This window comes from Lupinus angustifolius, chromosome LG07 (genome assembly GCF_001865875.1).
Source record: "Lupinus angustifolius cultivar Tanjil chromosome LG07, LupAngTanjil_v1.0, whole genome shotgun sequence".
Lineage (NCBI taxonomy): Eukaryota > Viridiplantae > Streptophyta > Magnoliopsida > Fabales > Fabaceae > Lupinus > Lupinus angustifolius.
The window spans coordinates 6,063,419-6,077,791 of NC_032015.1; the positions used below are offsets into that span (position 1 = coordinate 6,063,419).

The window sequence follows — 14,373 nt, forward strand, 5'->3', positions numbered from 1 at the left end:
TCTCTGCCTGAGAATCATCATGTTCTTGACTTGAACTAGTGCATGGTTCCTTGCCTTTATTCACCTGAACCATTTCATTGCTCACTAGAATCATATTTGATCTCAAATTCTCTCCATTTGGCATGGGCACCTATGTCAAAACTAATTGTTTCATCATGAAATCTTCATCAAACATTGCATCTCTACTCAACCCCACCTTTCTGGAAACTGGATCCCAGAACTTGAACCCCTTCACACCTTTGGTATATCCAATGAAGATACACCTCTTTGACTTAGGATCAAGTTTAGATCGTTCATCACTGGATACATGTACATAAGAGCAGGACAACCAAATATGTGTAACATATTATAATTAACTAGGTTACTTGTCCATACTTCTTCTTCTGCAACTTTACCATCCAATGAAGCCCGTGGTGATCTATTGATGACATAACATGCCAAACTAAGTGTCTCTGCCCAAAATCCTTTGGAAAGTCCAGCATTCAGTCTCATACATTTGGCCCTCTCTGTAAGAGTTCTATTCATTCTCTCTACAACACCATTCTGCTGAGGAGTCTACTTCACTGAAAAGTGTCTCTGAATGCCATGTTCCTCACAGAATTTCTGAAACTGTGAGTTTTTGTAACTTCAGAAAATATACCCAGACGTTGCGAGAAAAGTCATCAACGAAGGTAACAAAATACCTAGAACCTCCTAGGGATGGTTCCAGTGGGTCCCCATACATCAGTGTGGATATAATCTAGAATGTCTCGAGTCCTGTGTTAGCCAGCCTTGAAACTAACTCGTGTCTGTTTCCCAAGCACACAATACTTGCACAAATCTAGCTTACATTTGCTGACTCCCCTCAACAGTCCTCTTTTGCATAGTTCTGTCATACCACGCACACTCATGTGTCCCAAACGCATGTGCCATAATTTTGTAGCACCATGGTCTGAATCTATTGAGATCTCTTCAGCCACTCCAGCAACTCCACCTACAAATGTTCTCCCTAACAACTTGTACGTGTTCCTTGTAGTCCTTTTACCCTTCATCGCAGTAAGAGCACCTTTGCATACTCGAAGAATATCACTGTCATCATCAGCTCTATAGCTAAATCCTTTGGCCTGCAATGTCCCCAAAGAAACCAAATTCTTCTTCAAATCTGGTATGTGCCTAACCTCACATAACGTCTTCACTACACCATCATCCATCACAATTATGAGTTCTCTCATACCAATAATTTCACATGCTTTATTATTTCCGAGATACACGAAACCAAAATTGCCTGCCCTGTATGTGGTGAACCATTCCCTGTTAGGCGTCATGTGGTGGGAACAACCAGTGTCAAGTATCCACTCATCTGTATTATGATTTGATGATACAGATAGTAGATCAACTTCACTATTGTAACCAGAATCATCTTTCTGTGCAACATTTGCAGATGTAGATACCCCATCTTTCCCCACCGGCTTGCTAGGACTCCATTCATTGGGACAATCCTTTTTATAATGCCCAGTCTGTTTGCACTTGTAGCACTCTACTGGTGTTCTGCCCCTGGAAGTTGGTCTTTTCCCTTTGGCATGACCTCCTCTGCCTTGTCTCCTCCCACGCACTTGGCTCCCTTTCACATACAGACCATCACCCTGAGACCCTTCACCTACATTCTGTCTTCTTTGAGTGTGGGACAGAAGTGCAGATGTGATCTCATCCAGTTTGATTGAGTCTTTCCCGTACGTCAATGTTGTCACCAAGTGTTCATAGGAATTTGGCAAAGAACACAGTAATATTATTGCTTTGTCCTCATCATCAACCTTCACATCAAGTTTCTGCAAGTCATTGAATACTTGATTAAAACTGTTGAGATGTTGTTGCAAATCAGCACCTTCCTGCATCTTCAGGCCATAGAGTCTCTGTTTCAAATACAGCTTATTTGTTAGAGACTTGGACATGAACCGCTTCTCTAATGTCTCCCACACCTCTGTTGGTGATGTCAGATCCATAACATGATACATCACCTCATCTGATAGACAGAGCCGTATGGTTCCCGCAGCCTTCTCCTTCAACTCTTCCCAATCCAGTTGATCCATACCCTCTGGTTTATTCTCACGCAGCGCCTTTGATAGACCTTGTTGAGCCAACACATCCTTAACCCTCCTTTGCCACAATCCGAAATTACCAGTTCCATCGAACTTCCCCACCTCGAATTTGACACCTGGGTTAAGAGCCATCTGATACCAATTGTTGGGAACAAGCGAACAATCAAATAGTAAAGAGTATAGAGACAAGAGAATAACACAAGAGATTTGGTAACGAGGTTCGGCCAATTGTGCCTACGTCCCCGGGAGCGTTGAGCGGCTACCACTATATATTATTAGAGAATAAGGATTAGTGTTTTACTATTCTTCTCCTTGTTACTATACCAATTGTTGGGAACAAGCAAACAATCAAATAGTAAAGAGTATAGAGACAAGAGAATAACACAAGAGATTTGGTAACGAGGTTTGACAAATTGTGCCTACGTCCCCGGGAGCGTTGAGCGGCTACCACTATATATTATTAGAGAATAAGGATTAGTGTTTTACTATTCTTCTCCTTGTTACAATAGGTGTACATAACATCAATATATATAGCCCTCTACCCCAACCCCTTTACATCAGCCCAAGCCCATAACTTGTATTGCTGTTATCTAGAGATATGAGTCATTGCACAACAAAGATTCCAAGAACCCACCGCACACACAATAAGCATATCCTCAATTGAAGAGAATGTGAAATCATAAAAAGCTCTTCCTAGAGATATCATACTCCATTTACCTATCATGCTCCACAAGGAGAAAAACTTTGACAAAATGACTGTCCCATGAAGATGGGATTGACACCTTATGAGGCCAGCTTGATATTCCTCTTCAGGAATCTTTATGGTTTTGGAATCTCATTTGATGCAAGGTTGGGAAAGTTGAGATAAAGCTATATCACAAGTTTTTTTAGAGCCTGAGCCAAAGACTTCTTCCCCGGTACTTGAGTTACCTTTGGAGGAAGAGAGTGAGTAGAGAAGGTGTTATCCAGATTGGTACTTGAGTTATCTTCCTCTGTATATCGCTTCTCTATATATATAAATATAAATGAAAGGATTTTCTATTTATCCATCCTTTTTTAGGTTATCTTAAATAAAAGTATTCTTAAATTTGACTTTATCTCACGTTTAATTATTGAAAAAATTATAATACACATTGCACGAGCTAAAACCTAAGGTGAAACATTTGTGAATAAAATTGTATTTTGATTTTTGACTTTACATTCGCTAAGTTTGATGACTCTTTATATGGTAAAAGTTTATTTTTGATATAAACCAAATATTACCTTTCTTTGGAACTAATTGTTTCCATCTCCCATGTAACAAAAAAATTCTCATTCAACATGTATTTAACCTAATTTATTACCTACCAAATTTGTTTAGATTTGTTTCTTTGGTACGTAAAAAAGAAAAAGAAAAATTCTTAAAATTTTTTACCAAAATTGTTTTTGTAGAATGGATTATTTCCTTAAACAATTCTCCTTAGAAAAAAGAAATATCTCCTTTCATCACTATTCATGTGGCAAAACCTCTGTAAAAGAAACATACCCTCAACCACAAAATATCATGCATCATAACAAAAAAAACACAATTAATAGCAATAAACCGTTAGAACTTGTTTTTTTATGAAAAATTAAAGTTAAATTAATAGCAATGAAAGGATTTTCTATTTATCCATCCTTTTTCTTAGGTTATGTTAAATAAAAGTATTCTCAAAATTGACTATATCTCACGTTTAATTATTGAAAAATTATAATACACATTGCATGAGCTAAAGCATAAGGTGAAACATTTGTGAATAAAAATTGTATTTTGATTTTTGAGTTTGCATTTGGTAAGTTTGACGACTCTTTATTTGGTAAAAGTTTATTTTTGATATAAACCACATATTATCTTTCTTTGGAACAAACTTTTTCTAATGTGAACCAAGGGGGCAACTTATGATTTGTGGATGACAATCTTACAAGTAGAAGAGTTACTTGGAGTCCACCTTTTTGGAAGGAAATTATGATATTTTTTAGTTATTATTTTCAATAAATTGATATTTTGTTTTCATGGGTAGTCTTAGGATTTATTTTAATTATTATCTAAGTATTATTTAGTCTCATTAAAATCATGTAATATGAGAGTTGAAAATTTATTTTATTTCCTTTTAACATGGTCCAATAGTGGCCAAGGAATTAGGTACTAGAAGGGCACATGGAAACATCATAGTAATTGAGCAATGAGCTAGCAATAGAAATCCAAGTGTAATTGGTATGGAAGAAGACGAAATAAGGCAAGTTTCTATCATCCAATCAGCCTAGAAATAAATGAATATTTGAATGATTGACCATTTCAAATTCTTACCTTATTGGGATCAAGAGGCTTTAAGAGAATTAATGTCCATAGATACATTCCTTATTGGAATGGCGTATGAATTAAAATAAGAGGCAATTTCAAAATCTTGCCTTATGGGATCAATTTAGATTGGAAGGGAATTAAATGAGTAAATACCTTCCTTGTTTGATTTAAACATGTGTTGGACGTGTAATTCAAGGCATTCAAGAAAGGAAACTAACCAAGTCTCATTCAAAGCATCCAATGCTCATCCAAGAAAGACAAGTAATAAAGCCTTTTCATTCAAAATGGGCGTGTGAATCCTTAGCCATCCATTCATATTTGCAAGTAATCAAAGGCAATCAACAACTAAAATTTGAATTCAAAAACATGAAGATCCAAGCAGCTATGAACTTTATTTTTCAAGCATTTTCCTTGAGGAATTCGTCCACAACAACTCATCCTAGCAATACACATTCAATTTTGCCCAAAACAAATAAACCCATGGCTAAAAATTTCAAGGAATTTGGTCAGCTCAAAAATAATTCAGCCATTAAATTCTTTTAATTACATATTTTTAATTAAAATTTCAAATTAGGCATTGTCTTAGTCAATTCAAATTTTCCCTAGTTATGTATGTTTTTCATCATGAATGAATAGAGTTAAATTTTGGTCGGATTAACTCCCTTTACTTGAGTTTTGCTCCTAATTTAGAACTTATCAAGATTAATTCTTGTGGCGTTCATAGGCTTATCGCCATTAGTGTGACGCCTTAACCTTTCTTGTGACGAACCTCCTTGGCTTATCAAGCAACTTTGCTTGTGGCACCTCCATCTTCATCATTTTCCACTTTCTTTTATCCAACACAAAACCATAAAAATTCATAAACCAAAAATAAACATCAGCTGGGCCTAAACACTAATTTCATATACATTTTACCTATAATCATACACAAAACATGGACAAGTTTATAAAAGTGTTATTCTGCGAGTTAAATTAAGTTTCATGCAAGAACGGTCGACAAAGAAAGCAAACACCCCTAGAAGTTCGCATCAGTTTCCATCTCCCTTGTAACAAAAAAAATACTCATTCATCACGTATTTAACCCAATTTATTACCTACGAAATTTGTTTAGAATTGTTTCTTTGGTACATAAAAAAGAAAAAAAATTCTTAAAAAATTCTACCAAAATTGTTTATGTAGAATGGAATATTTCCTTAAAAAATTCTCCTTAAAAAAAAGAAATATATCCTTTCATCACTGTTCATGTACATGAATCTTATAATAATAGCTATATAAGTCACCTTAGCTAATGGTATTATTGTTAAAGGAGATAAGAATTACCGGATTCACCACAATGATATTTTCACTTGAGATGTTTAAAAATATGATAATTCTTGTATTTCTCTGGGTATATTTGGCGACAAACAACTACAGTACAGTTGACGGTAGGATCACAAGTATATCACGAGATCACGAAGATTTGGAATTAGAGAGACAATTGAAACTTATCAACAAGCCTCCACTCAAAACTATTCAGGTATTAGTATTCTTATTTATAAATCTTGAAACTTTTCCTAAATTTAATTCAATTAAATTTGATTTGTACCATTCTCAACCTTTTCTTATGATTCCTACAGGAAGATGGTTATATTGTTGATTGTATTGATATTAATAAACAACCAGCTTTTGATAATCCTTTACTCAAGAATCATAAGATCCAGGTATACAAATTGCAATCCACTGGTGAACTCCTCTTTAGCGTCTAAGCTTAATTTTTTAGACTATATATTTCTCGCCTGCACAATTATTTTGACTAACTATATATGAGTTACTAATACTATCATTTTTTTATAATATAAATTGGTTTATTTTACAGCTTAAACCTAGCTTTGAAGTCACAAACACAAACTCAACTAGATTATCAAGTATTGGTTTTGAAGAGGACTTGTGCCCAAAAGGAACTATTCCTATTCGAAGGACAACAAAAGATGATCTAATCCGTGCTAAACAGTTATCATATATAAATGTTGGCATATTAAATAAGGATATTCCTGGAAGACATGTGAGATTCATTTTCTTAATCTTTCAAAATTAAATGTAACTAATTAAATCGACAATAATTTATTTTTTATTTTTGTATTGATATTTGACATAATCAATAAAGAATGACCCTGATATACTTGTACAATAAATTTTGAAGTATAATGACTTATAAATTTATTTTCTTTTTGCAGTATGCAGGATTGAATCTGAATATAGATGATAAGCGTCGTTATTTTGCAATTAGCGGAATAATTAATACTTATAACCTACCTGTTCGACACCCGGACCAAATCACCAGTGCTTATATATATTTGTCAAATGGTGGATCAGTCCATGATAAGAATGTTATCATGGCTGGATGGGAGGTTTTTTCATTTTCTTTTTTATTCATTATCCTCCCTTTTTACTTTTAATACACATCAATATATTGATTTTGTTAAAATTTATTAAGTCTATTGGCCGATATTAACCGATAATCGGATTGAGACATATACAATTTAGATTTAACTAACTTTAATACTTTACCGATGTTCTATTAACATTTAAAATAGTGATGCATGCATTCTTTATAAAATTAAATTATTATAATGCTTTCTTCAGGGATTTGATATAAAAGTGACACTGCCACTTCCTCTAATGTGTTTAACGATTTATAAGCTAACTTTAATTTAACAAATGAAACAGTATATATACATATAAATCTCCTTCAGATAATAATTTAAACATGTAAGCTTTCTTGCCTTACTTTTCTTTCTTACATTTCTTTAGGTACATCCAAAAGTATTTGGAGATGGTAAAACTTATTTCTTCACTAGATGGGTAAGATAACATTAACACGCACATATGCATATATTCACAACCTCAATCTCTTACATCAAATTTATTTTTTTCATGCATAAATGCAGGCAGATAAGTCACGAAATAAAGGATGCACCAACTTCTTTTGTCCAGGTTTCGTTCAGGTTGAGCCAAGCTTTCATATTGGCACACCAGTGGTTGATACATCTACTTATAATGGAAAACAATTTGAAATGATGGTCGATATTTCTCATGTAAGCTTGGAGATCTATTTAATTTCCTTTTATGTGCATAAACTAGTAATAAATAAACATAATCCATTTTTCTATATATTAGTGACAACCAAGAATATTTAATTAATTTGTTGATTTTGTATTTCAGGATCCAAAAACAAATAATTGGTGGGTGAGGCTTAATAATAAAAATCTTGGATATTACCCAGGAATTTTGTTTTCTAACTTGGCATTTGCAAATTTGGGTGGTTGGACTGGGATGACATCCACTCCTGCAGGCATTCCTAGTCCTCCAATGGGGTCTGGGCATTTCCCAGATAACAATATTTATCGTTCCTGCTTTTTTAGAACAATGAATTTCCAAACTGACACTAGGACAAATATTGGCCCTAAAAATCATAAATATGCAGTAGCTTCTTCAGACAGCCCTAAATGCTTTGGTGTACAATATGAGGGGTGGAATGAGGACATGCAAGGATATGTTATGCTGTTTGGGGACCTGGTGGAAATTGTGGTGGATAATATTTAATCTTGATATTTTAAAAATAAATAAAAATTAATTATTTTCATTCGTGTTTTTTGAGCCCAACCTCATCTACACTATATTATTTGGCTTTACAATTCTACGTGTCATTCCTTATTAAACCCAAGAATGTGTAATATCTATGAATTATAATGTAAAAAATATGAGAATGCAAGCTTTCTCTCTAGTAATTATATTAAAAATGTTAGTTTTACCAAATTGATGGGACACTCACAGCAGAATCTTAAACTGTTTCATAAAATTAATTGTCCACCCTTTCAAATTCTCGATATGCTTCAATATATCGATGATTTCTTTTAACCAAATTTTGAAGCTCATTTTACTTAATATTTGATAAGAAATAAGAAAACATGAATAATTGTGAAAATCTAAATTTGTCCAACTTAAAAAATCCAACAAGTATAATATTTGAAATGAACATTTTTTATAACATGATGAAAAATAAAATATATAATAAAAGAAAATCAATATGATACAAATGTTTTAGTCAGATTTGATCAAAACATAATAATAAATGAGAGATTTTGTTTTGAAATAACATGAAAGAGTATATAATATCATATTTCCCACTCGTATAAAAAAGAGATGATTTAGATGACTTTGGTAGCCAAATCCAACCTCACTGTCAACCTACATCCAAAACTTTGATTATCTGCACAAATAAAAATAAAAAATGTTATTTTAGTTGGAGAAAGGAATAATTTTTTCCTTTTTGTAACTTTGATGTCATCTTATTGGCTGAAGCAAGGGTCAAAGCCGATGCTAGAAATGATGATTGATTCAACAGTGAGAGGCGCGAGATCACGTTGCTCGGATGGAATCAACCGCACGCGATCAAAACACAAGTAAGAATGCAATATTTTACTTACTAGAAAAATTTTCTCTCTCTTACATGTAAAGCTTTTTTTTTAGTGATTTCTTTTGTGTGAAAGTTATTGTCTTTGTGGAAGATCACAATTATTTTTAATTAATAAGGTATTGATTGTAATAATGATAATTAAGTATTCCTTTTTTATATTGATTCTTATTCATTTCAATGCATATATGATTATTTTAGTTTATTAGCACAGAAAGAATAAAATAAGTTTTCAAATAAATATATTATATTTCCTCTATATATCACTTCCATATATATATATATATATATATATATATAAATGAATGAATGAAAGGATTTTTATTTATCCATCCTTTTTCTTAGGTTATGTTAAATAAAAGTATTCTCGAAATTGACTATATCTCACGTTTAATTATTGAAAAATTATAATACACATTGCATGAGCTAAAGCATAAGGTGAAACATTTGTGAATAAAATTGTATTTTGATTTTTGAGTTTGTATTTGCTAAGTTTGACGACTCTTTATTTGGTAAAAGTTTATTTTTGATATAAACCACATATTACCTTTCTTTGGAACAAATTTTTTCTGATGTGAACCAAGGGGACAACTTATGATTTGTGGATGTCAATCTTATAAGTAGAAGAGCCACTTGGAGTCCGCCTTTTTGGAAGGAAATTATGATATTTTTTAGTTATTATTTTCAATAAATTTATATTTTGTTCTCATGGGTAGTCTTAGGATTTATTTTAATTTAGGATTTATTTTAATTATTATCTAAGTATTATTTAGTCTCATTAAAATCATGTTATATGAGAGTTGAAAATTTATTTTATTTCCTTATAACATGGTCTAATAGTGGCCAAGGAATTAGGTACTACAATGGCACATGGAAACATCATAGTAATTGAGCAATGAGCTAGCAATAGAAATCCAAGTCTAATTGGTAGGGAAGAAGACCAAATAAGGCAAGTTTCTATCATCCAATCAGCCTAGAAATAAATGAATATTTGAATGATTGACCATTTCAAATTCTTACCTTATTGGGATCAAGAGGCTTTAAGAGAATTAATGTCCATAGATACATTCCTTATTGGAATGGCGTATGAATTAAAATAAGAGGCAATATTCAAAATCTTGCCTTATGGGATCAATTCAGATTGGAAGGGAATTAAAGGAGTAAATACCTTCCTTGTTTGTTTTAAACATGTGTTGGACGTGTAGTTCAAGGTATTCAAGAAAGGAAACTAACCAAGTCTCATTCAAAGCATTCAAGGCTCATCCAAGACAGACAAGTAATAAAGCCTTTTCATTCAAAAAAGGCGTGTGAATCCTTAGCCATCCATTCAGATTTGCAAGTATCCAAAGGAAATCAACTACTCCAATTTGAATTCAAAAACATGAAGATCCAAGCAGGTATGAACTTTCTTTTTCAAGCATTTTCCTTGAGGAATTCGTCCACAACAACTCAGCCTAGCGATACACATTGAATTTGCCCAAAACAAATAAACCCATGGCTTAAAATTTCAAGGAATTTGGTCAAGCTCAAAAATAATTCAACCATTAAACTCTTTTAATTACATATTTTAATTAGAAATTCAAATTAGGCATTGTCTTAGTCAATTCAAATTTTCCCTAGTTATATATGTTTTTCATCATGAATGAATAGAGTTGAATTTTGGTCGGATTAACTCCTCTTTACTTGAGCTTTGCTCCTAATTTAGAACTTATGAAGATTAGTTCTTGTGGCGTTCATAAGGCTTATCACCATTAGTGTGGCGCCTTAACCTTGTTTCTATCAAGGATCCTTTCTTGTGACGAACGTCCTTGGCTTATCAAGAAACGTTACTTGTGGCGCCTCCATCTTCATCATTTTCAACTTTCTTTTATCCAACACAAAACCATAAAAATTCATAAACCAAAAATAAACATCAGTTGGGCCTAAACACTAATTTCATATACATTTTACCTATAATCATACACAAAACGTGGACAAGTATATAAAAGTGTTATTCCGCGAGTCAAATTAGGTTGTGTCATGTACACATCCTCTTTCAACTCTCCATTGAGAAAAGCTGTTTTCACATCCATCTGCCAAATTTCATAATCATTGTATGCTGCTATAGCAAGTAGAATCCGAATCGATTTGAGCATTGCCACAGGAGAATAAGTTTCATCATAATCTATTCCTTCCTTTTGACAATATCCCTTGGCAACAAGGTGAGCTTTATAAGTCTCAACCTTTCCATCTGCTCCAATCTTTTTCTTGTAAACCCATTTACAACCAATTGGTTTTATATCCTTTGAAGCATCAACTAAAGTCCATACTTTGTTGATCTTCATGGATTCCATTTCAGATTCCATGGCTTCCTGCCACTTCTCATGATCCAAGCTTCGCATAGCCTCTTCATAGCATTTGGGGTCATCATCAATATGATAATCCTCATTTGCTATTGCATCTAGAACCATTAAGTTTATTTCTGGTGCATGATGTGATCTCGAAGATCTTCTAAGAGGCACTTGTGCATCTGAATTCCTTTGTTCTGGATTCATTGGTTGTTCCATTTGTTCCTGAACTGGTTCGGTAACCTGTTCTTGAACTGGTTCAGTAACCTATTCTTGAACTACAACTGGGTTTTGAACCGCACTAGTTGAAGGTTGTAACCTTTGTGTTGAACTTAAGACATCTAAGCAACGTTGCTCAAGTTCCATATTATGTTCTTGAGCAGTAGATATTTCATTGGTTTGTTGATCCTCATCAAACATTATTTCTTTACCATGAATTCCTTCTGCAAGAAATTCCCTTTCTAAAAAAGTTCCCCCTCTAGCCATAAACACTTTATGGTCAGAAGGGTGGTAGAAATAATATCCCATTGTTTCCTTAGGATACCCAATGAATCTACACTTGTCAGACATTGCTTCAAGTTTATCCATTTGTAATCTCTTAACATATGATGGGAATCCCCAAACTTTTAATGTGTTTAAGGCTTGGTTTGTGCCCTTTCCATATCTCATATGGTGTTGTAGAGACAGATTTTGTGGGAACTTTATTTAACAAATAATTTGCCGCTTCCAAAGCATATCCCCATAAGCTTATCGGAAGATCAGTGAACCCCATCATGGATCTTACCATATCTAATAAGGTTCGATTCCTTCTTTCAGATACACCATTATGTTGCGGTGTACCTGGAGGTGTCCATTGTGAGAGAATTCCATTCTCTTTCAAATAATCAAGAAAATCAGCATTCAGATATTCTCCTCCTCTATCGGATCTAAGCACTTTGATACTTTTACTAGTTTGCTTTTCCACTTCACTTTGAAATCTTTTGAACATTTCATATGATTCAGATTTATGTTTCATAAGATATAAAAAACCATATCGCGAAACATCATCAGTGAAAGTAATAAAATAAGAATATCCTCCTCTAGCTTGAATTCTAAAGGGTCCACAAACATCAGTATGAATTAGTCCCAACAATTCAGAGGCTCTTTCTCCATTTCCAATAAATGGAGATTTGGTCATTTTACCTTTGAGACAAGATTCACAAGTCATGTATGATTCATAATCATAATTGTCAAGGTAACCTTCCTTGTGCAACTTGCTAATTCTTTTCTCACCAATATGATCGAGTCTACAATACCAAAGATATGTTTTGTTTACTTGATTATCTCTTTCTCCTTTAAGACTAGAAACATGCATAATCGAATTAAAACGCACTTGAGATAAGACATAAATGTCATGTTGGACATACTCATTCGCATAAAAGATGTCATTATTATAAATTGAACAAACACTTTTATTAAAACTAATACGATAACCATGAGTATCCAACATCGAAATTGAAATAATGTTCGAAACAAAATTAGGAACATAATAGCAATTTTCCAAGACTAGTACATTGCCAGTTGGCATTATTAATGAGACTAATCCTATAGCGTTGGTTGCAACATTTGCTCCATTCCCTACTTGGAGATTGATTTCTCCCTTCTTCAACCATCTAGTTATTTGTAGTCCCTGCAACGAATTACAAATATTAAAACTATTACCAGTATCTAATACCCATATTGAATAATCTGTAACAGTTAAGGAAATCATGAAAACATTTTTCATTAATGTCTCACCTTGTTTCTTTTCTTTCAAAGAATCAAGATATTTGCGGCAATTTCTCTTCCAGTGTCCCTTCTCCTTACAGAAGAAGCATTCAGCATTGCTTTGGTCAACACCATCTTTCTTGTCCTTAGGTTTGGTCACACTACCTTTAGGGACGAAAGGCTTCTTTTTGGACTTACTATTCCATTTGCCCTTTTTCTTGTTGGACTTTCCAACTACCAAGACAGATCCTTGGTTCTGTCTAGAGTCAATCTGATTTTGATAGTCAACTAACATATTTAGCATCTCATGCAAGTCAAAAAATTGGTCACAGTGGCTTGGAGCAAAGTCTACATTAGATACTCTGATGGTGGCTTAGGTATCAGATCAATCAGAAAAATGAACAAGATTGCTCTTCTGAAGTTAGCTTGGGATATGATGTCCTCCAATGATAAATGGGCTATCTTTTATAGGAGGATATTTGGTTGCAATAAGGACCCCCCTAACAAGTACTTCTTGTCTTCAACTTGACCTGGAATTAAAGAAAATTGGAACCTAGCTTGTGAGAATTACTTATGGTTAGTTGGTGAAGGTTCTAGAATTCAGTTCTGGAAGGATAATTGGCTAGGTGAGCCCTTGGTGGATTGTTTGGGAATTTCTGATGATTTACTGTCTGCTTTGTCTACTCTATGCTCTGATTTTATTCTTGACAGTAGATGGATGATTCCTACCTTCATTTCAAATCTCTTCCCTGAGGTGAGTAGAAGAATTGCTTCTACTGGTATATCTAGCAACATGGATAAGCTCATTTGGTTGAATTCTGAGAATGGTATCCTTGATCTAAGAAATGCCTACATCAAAGTTGATTCTAATCCCCCAGGGCCCTCCTGGTGCAAGTTGATATGGGCAAACTTCATTCCTCCTTCACAATACTTTCTTGTTTGGAGACTTTTTCATAATAAGGTTCCTTCTGATGATAATCTGCAGCAGAAAGGTTGTAGCCTGGCCTCAATGTGCTCTCTGTGTAGATCTAGCATTGAAAGCTTTGAACACTTATTCCTCTCTTGCCCATTTGCTACTTATCATTGGTGCTAGTTGAGTAGTCTTTACTCAATAAGCTTAGATTTGTCCTCAATTTTAAGGATCTTCATGTCCTACATCAAGCATGGAAACTCTCAATTGAAGGAGGTGCTAACTGCCTCAATTATTCACACCATTAACTCAATCTGGTTCTCTAGAAACCAGCTGAGATTCAATGACAAAAAAATTTCTTTAGCTCAAGTTATATGTGGGATCAAATGGCAAACTACTCTATCGGGCAAAAGATCTAAAGTTGTTTCCTCTTCTTCAATCAGGGATTTCTTACTGCTCAAGTCTCTGAACATTAATCCAAACATGAGTAAGGCTCCTAATATAGTGGAAGTCTTATGGAAAACTCCTTCCATGGGTTGGAT

At 33.8% G+C, this 14,373-nt stretch overlaps 2 protein-coding genes across 2 annotated transcripts; both read left to right on the plus strand.

The window, feature by feature from the left end:
• On the plus strand, positions 5,684-7,977 carry LOC109352868. Its single transcript, XM_019595049.1, has 7 exons — positions 5,684-5,911; positions 6,012-6,095; positions 6,251-6,436; positions 6,609-6,782; positions 7,186-7,236; positions 7,323-7,469; positions 7,597-7,977. The coding sequence occupies exons 1-7, from the start codon at positions 5,684-5,686 to the stop codon at positions 7,975-7,977; spliced, it is 1,251 nt and encodes a 416-aa protein (XP_019450594.1).
• On the plus strand, positions 13,319-14,014 carry LOC109352869. Its single transcript, XM_019595050.1, has 2 exons — positions 13,319-13,428; positions 13,519-14,014. The coding sequence occupies exons 1-2, from the start codon at positions 13,319-13,321 to the stop codon at positions 14,012-14,014; spliced, it is 606 nt and encodes a 201-aa protein (XP_019450595.1).

Excerpts from the sequence above, each read along its gene's own strand:
- LOC109352869 (XM_019595050.1), top strand. The coding sequence starts at position 13,319 with ATGAACAAGATTGCTCTTCTGAAGTTAGCTTGGGATATGATGTCCTCC. Across the intron at positions 13,429-13,518 it reads AATAAGGACCCCCCTAACAA|AATTCAGTTCTGGAAGGATA; the intron begins GTACTTCTTGTC and ends TGAAGGTTCTAG.
- LOC109352868 (XM_019595049.1), top strand. The coding sequence starts at position 5,684 with ATGGTATTATTGTTAAAGGAGATAAGAATTACCGGATTCACCACAATG. Across the intron at positions 5,912-6,011 it reads CTCCACTCAAAACTATTCAG|GAAGATGGTTATATTGTTGA; the intron begins GTATTAGTATTC and ends TGATTCCTACAG. Across the intron at positions 6,783-7,185 it reads TTATCATGGCTGGATGGGAG|GTACATCCAAAAGTATTTGG; the intron begins GTTTTTTCATTT and ends ACATTTCTTTAG.